We start from the raw sequence: 5,606 nt of genomic DNA on the forward strand, positions 1-5,606 counted from the left end.
ATCACCGGCAATTTTTAAATCCATATGGGATGTTTTTTCTAACAGCTGTGCTCCAGGGATTATTGTGGGCAGTTGTCTGGCTTGTGTGTCTCACAATGGTTCCTTCTGGCCTTGGAATCTGGGAGTCTATGTGAGGGAGTGTAAATCCGGTGAGAGACGTCTAAGGACCCAGTCCAGCTAACACCTTAACCTTGCCTCTGCTGCTTCCTACTGCGAGGAGTTCTGCTGACTGCAATGAGCATGTCCAGTGTAGCCAGCAGCACACCCCGGAGTAAAGTGCCTGCAGAAACAGGCCTGTACCCACAGCATCCAAGCACTATAAGGTGTCTAATGGGATTTGAGATCAGAACCTGCACCATGGCCCTGCGTCAGGAAAGCACATGAGCCGCACTAATTTGAAGCATGTGTTTAAGTGCTGTATTGCCCACAGCTGCTTTTCCTGACCTGGATCCCATGCAAGGGGTGCTAGGGGACCACCAGAGTATACAGGGCTGCAGAATGCCAGACGGTGGGTATTCTCCAGCGGGATGCCCTTGTGAGTCCCTATCCTGATGGCAGATCTAAGACGGTCAGTGTGTGAACATGTTGCGTGCACCGTTAATGCTTCTGCAGCATTTCCATGGGGCCACATGCTACGTGGGACCATATTTGTTAGTGCAGTGCCCAATCCTATGTGAAACCATGTGACTGGGTCATGGGACCCTTGACGGTTGGCCCCAATGCAGGGGCTGGAGCTCCTTTTGGGATGGCTAGTGGGTACCTAGTGATGCTGGAACAGAGATTCTGAGAGTGGGGGCTCATCCTGTCCTGCTCTGCTCTGAGTTGTAGCAGGGGCTGGCTGTGACCTTTTGCAGGATCTTTAACAGCAAAAGCTTTGCTCCCAACTGTGTGTTGAGTATTTGTGTTAACTGGAGGTTAATAAAAAACAAGATAATAAAAACCAGCCTGGCTAAATATCCCATCCCCTCTCAGCTGCTCAGGATTTGCTTCCTTGGTGTGGGTGATGTCATAATGCCATGAGTTCCAGAGTCACCAGAGAGTCTCCCAGGAAAAGGAGAGTAGACAATACTTTAATTTCCAGCACTAAAAAGAAGCAGGCAATATTGTCTGGGGTGTGCAGGGGAACCTCTGCAGCCTTCTTCCCATCGCTATTGGGTCAGAATCCTTTTAAAATAGAACTCAGTGATCTCTGTCTCGCCCGGGCGGTTGGTGATGCGGATGGGCTCGCTGCTCTTCTGGGAGGTGCAGAGAAACCAGCCCGGGTAGGTGGCCGACTCGAAGCGGTGGGTGCTGCCTTCGGGAATGTTGTGGAAAGTGAAGCGAGCGGCTTGCTCTTTGTCTTCAAACAATTCCATTATTTTCTTATCCTGAGCGGGGAAGAGAAAGGAAGATGCCATTGCAGGAAGCTGGATTATTTCCTGGGAACAACATTCCCTGGGCATTTAGCCCTTAGTTCGGCTCGCACATCGGTGAGCTGACTGATCAGGAGTTCTGCAAGCGTCTCTGTTATTCCTAACCAGTTTAAGGACCAGCTAGGGTAACAGTTATCAGCCTATTGGTTATTTGTGCATGGTCGCTGTCAGCGATTGGTCACCAAAGTCTCACACTACTGATCCTGCTCGCTGATTGGCTGAATGTAGTTTTATAAACAGGGAACTAAGAAATCGTGAATATCCCCGTTGGCAGGTGACAATGGATGGTTGTCTATCCCTTCCCCAAACATTTATGGGAACATAAGCCCACTTGTAGCAGGGGCTTACCCGCCTCTGGCTTTGGGCCTGTCTGCTGCCTCGGTTTCCCTTTCCTCCCCAGTTAACTGAACTTCACGCTGCCAGTGTTTTCTCAATAACTCTCCCCTTCCGGGAGCCTGGTTTATTAGCTCAAAGTTCTAAACACACAGATCTTCCCTAAGCCTTCCTAGGGGGCTCACCGCCTTGGGTCCAGCCTCTGAGTCCGCGCCCTGCTGAGCCATCCTTCCTAACAGGTCTCTCTCCCAGCTCTTCCAGCTCTGCAGAGACCCTCTGCCTAGATCTCCTTGCTGGCTCTTTCCTAGAAGTGGAGCGAGCATCCACCCCCAGGTCTGCTCTCCCTGCAGTCTCCTCTGATTGCCCTCATATCCCGCAGCAGGCCTCGTACACCCCATCACACGACCCTTGTCTTCATTCCCTCCACCCAGGCAGGTGGGCTAAGATTGGCAGGGTCAGATCAAAATGAAAGGGTCAGATCGCCCTATGACTCTGTCCATACGGATGCCCATGAACCGTGCATCACATGGGGCCCCAAACATGGCAAATGGGGCAGCAGTTCAGAGCTCCAATGCATTTTATTAAGCACCATTCAGTCCATATTGGACCAGCTCTGTGGTGGGGAGAGAAGATACCTTCATCAGCTCCGCTCCTGCCGGTGGCAAGGACAAATCCCGCTGAAAGTGAAACCAGCCAGTGCCAGACTGTGGTTTCAAGGCCTGGGCAGGTGGGCTCAGAAGCTGAGGGGCAGGGGTCGGACCCTGATTTCCCCTGCCCCCATTGTGTCTCCAAGATGGGGCAGGGTCCTGGGCAGGGTCTGCTGTCCCTCAGCTGCTTGCTGCCCCCTGATGGGCACATGGGTCCTACTCACCAAGCTCCCACATGGGCAGCCTTATCCGGGAACCAAGTCCACCCCACTTAGCCCGCAGCACTTGTCTGATCCACGAGGAGCCCCGCAACGGCCAGACTGGAGCAGCCCACGGCCCCAGCTACTTCAGGATCCCGTCCCTGGTGGGGGCCACAAGCTGCCACCTCAGAGGAAGGTGCAAATGCTGTCCCCCAAGGCTGGTAACTACCCAGCTGAGGACACTCACCTCCAGCTGCAGCTTGGGTTGGGACAACGTTCCGCATGACAGGCAGCTACTTCCTCCCTGGACGCCCAGGATGATGGGGTACTGTTTGCCCTGTACGAACCGGTTAGGCACCACACTGAGTTTCTCTGCAGGTGGAACATGAGAGGGCTCAGGTCTCTAGACTGCCAAGAGTCACTTTTCCACAGGGGCACTCAGATGCCAGGGAGAGGCGGCATTAATTCACCCCCCCAGGAAGCAACCATGCAGGCAGCCCTTGAACCACAGACCTGGCCCCCTTGTGCCCCAGCCTGGCTCCAGCTCTGCATTGAGCTCCCTTTCAGAATCCGCTGGGCTGGGGAGGGCGAGAGGCTCAGTACACAGATTTCCTCCTCGCCGGGCACCACCCCGGAGAGGGCAACACGGCCCTCAACTCCTCTCTGCCTCGGCTGGGGGAAAGCAGCAGGACAGCCAGCAAGAGTGGGAAATGAGAGGGAGCATGGAGCTCACCAGGGTCTGAGTTGGAGGCCTCGGCCACAAGATGGTTGCTCTGCAAACGGATGACCTTCTGCTTGGCGTCACGCAGGTTGAAGATGAACGGCATGGGGAGGTCCGGAGGATTGGGAACACCATCTTCTGGATGATCGGGAAAGGCAAAACGTTAATGCAGAATCTTTAACAGTAGAAATTCTCCTATGGTGACGAGGACATCCGTCCTATAGGGATCTGCCCCCTCCCCCCCCCCCGGCAGCCCCATAGCTCCTTGCACTCATAGAATATCAGGGTTGGAAGGGACCTCAGGGTCATCCCCTCCTCCCCTTCATTGCCCTGCAATGTCATAGCTCCCGGCACCCCATGACCCCTCAGTGTGAATGGTGAATTCAGCTCCTTCCCTCTTAACTCGTCCCCTATAAACTATCCCAGGGAGAGCTCCTGCAAGGAAGCAGGTAACTGTGCGGGGCTTGCTGCTGCCCCTGCATCCGGTCCCCTGGGCTGTGCTCCAATGATACAGACTGGACTCTAAGAAATTGCATCTCCCTTTTCATGAGAGTCCGCTCCCCGGGAAGGATCTGGAAACTGGAGTTTTCCCCTGATATATGACCATAAAGCGAGCTGCTAGATCCCAGGGGAGATGGTATAGACTGCACATAATTCAGGGCATGGCCCTGGGGCCAGATTCTGTTCTCAGTGATGCTGCTGTAAACTGGGGGTGCAAGCAGAGATACTGGAACAATTTGTATAGTGGGGGTGCTGAGATCCATTGAACTACACTGTAAACCAGGGGGTGCATCAGCACTCCCACACTCCTAGTTCCAGCACCTATAGGTGCAAGGCCTGTCGTCTGACCCTACCACGCCCCTCTTCGGCGCTGGGCTGAGGACAAGAGTGAGCAGGAATTCGGCCGATGAGAAGGCACAAGAGGGGGTTTTGCCAGGGAGCCCTCTCAGGCCCTGAGGTTCTCCTTTATCTGGACCCCATGCCCAGAGACCCACCTTTCTTAATGAATGTGTCGAACAAATCCCTCATGTCTTTGTCCTGATTCCCACAGGGTCCACTCGGCCGTCCCCCTGTCCCTGCTCCTGGCTGGGATGCCTTTGTGGTGGACGTGTGCCTGGTGCCTGTCGTGTCCTGGCAGGAGCGGGGTGACTGGGAAGGACAGATGAACACCAGCTCTCAGGCAGGCTGGTCCCATAGGGGGACCCCATTGGCCCTGCTGAGCCAAGAGGGGGGGGGGCAGAGCAGGGCCCATCTTTGGCCCACAGCCCCCTTCAGATCTTGGTAGCCAGTAGCACATAGCATGGGGTGTGCCGGTGTGGGAGTAAGCGCCATCTGCCGAGCAATCTGATTGGCTTGGATCTTGGTGGGCAGCCAATCAAGGCTCGTTCCCCGTCTCACCCCCCTTGGCCCAGCTCTGGGGCAGCTCCCCATGGAATCGCCAAAGGGGCCGCCAGCCCCGTTGCCGCGGCAGGAGGAAGGGCATGGACCGGCCACTGGGGGTGGGATGCTTCCCCACTAGGGCCTGGCCCTAGGATGCAGCTGTGGGGACTAGGGGCAGTGACCCCTCTCTGCACCGACAGGGCTCAGCCAGCCCAGGCTGCCCTACGCAGCGGGATCCAGGCCTCACAGTGCCTGTTAGCTGCTGGCGGGATGTGCTGGGCAAGGGGGTTTCTCCAGCCAGGCCAGAGCCAGGGAATCAGACAGACACCAGGGTCAGTTAGTAACTGACCCCCCCTTAACCCAGTGGGCCACTGGCAATCCCGCCCCTCGCTGCTCTGCCCAGGACAGGTCCCTGCGGGTAGAGCCAGGGAACAGCCTCTGCAAAGCAGGCCCCAGAGTGGGTCCAGGAGGCCAGGCTGGGTCCCCACCAGGAGGCTGTGCCCCTTTGGGACCCACTATGGCCTGCGCTCTGCGTATCCGACTGCCCCTGACCCTGGGCTTGGCCGGGACTCTCAGCCATTTATACACAGAGCGGGGTGACATGAGTGCAGACCAGTACTGTGTGTGTGGAGGCCGATCCTGCCGCGGAGACTGGGCCCTCAGGGTAACTGCGGAAAGAACAAGGAGCTGTGAAATTTCTCTTTTTTGGGGGTGCTGAGGGTCTCAGACATGGGAGCAGCATCTGCCTCACTCCCCATTTACGCCTTGGTATGAAATTACTGTCGGAGAATATGAGCGCAGACACTCTGCTGCCCTCCCAGCCGCCCTCCAGGCCCACTGACCCCTGCTCTGCTAGTTTGGCTGCTCTTCTATGATGGGGGCAGGGGAAGATCTGATCAGTTCTGGAATTTAG

General features: G+C 56.1%; 1 protein-coding gene across 1 annotated transcript; it reads right to left on the reverse strand.

The window, feature by feature from the left end:
• Window positions 1-1,065: 1,065 nt before the first annotated feature.
• On the reverse strand, window positions 1,066-4,806 carry LOC102936741 (interleukin-36 receptor antagonist protein). Its single transcript, XM_027828338.3, has 4 exons — window positions 4,309-4,806; window positions 3,326-3,451; window positions 2,840-2,964; window positions 1,066-1,367 (listed from the first exon to the last, which is right to left on the reverse strand). Exons 1-4 carry the CDS (start codon window positions 4,340-4,342, stop codon window positions 1,149-1,151), a joined length of 504 nt encoding a protein of 167 aa, XP_027684139.2. The 5' UTR covers window positions 4,343-4,806; the 3' UTR covers window positions 1,066-1,148.
• Between the last annotated feature and the right edge of the window lie 800 nt (window positions 4,807-5,606).

This window comes from Chelonia mydas, chromosome 26 (genome assembly GCF_015237465.2).
Source record: "Chelonia mydas isolate rCheMyd1 chromosome 26, rCheMyd1.pri.v2, whole genome shotgun sequence".
In the NCBI taxonomy this organism is placed as follows: domain Eukaryota; kingdom Metazoa; phylum Chordata; order Testudines; family Cheloniidae; genus Chelonia; species Chelonia mydas.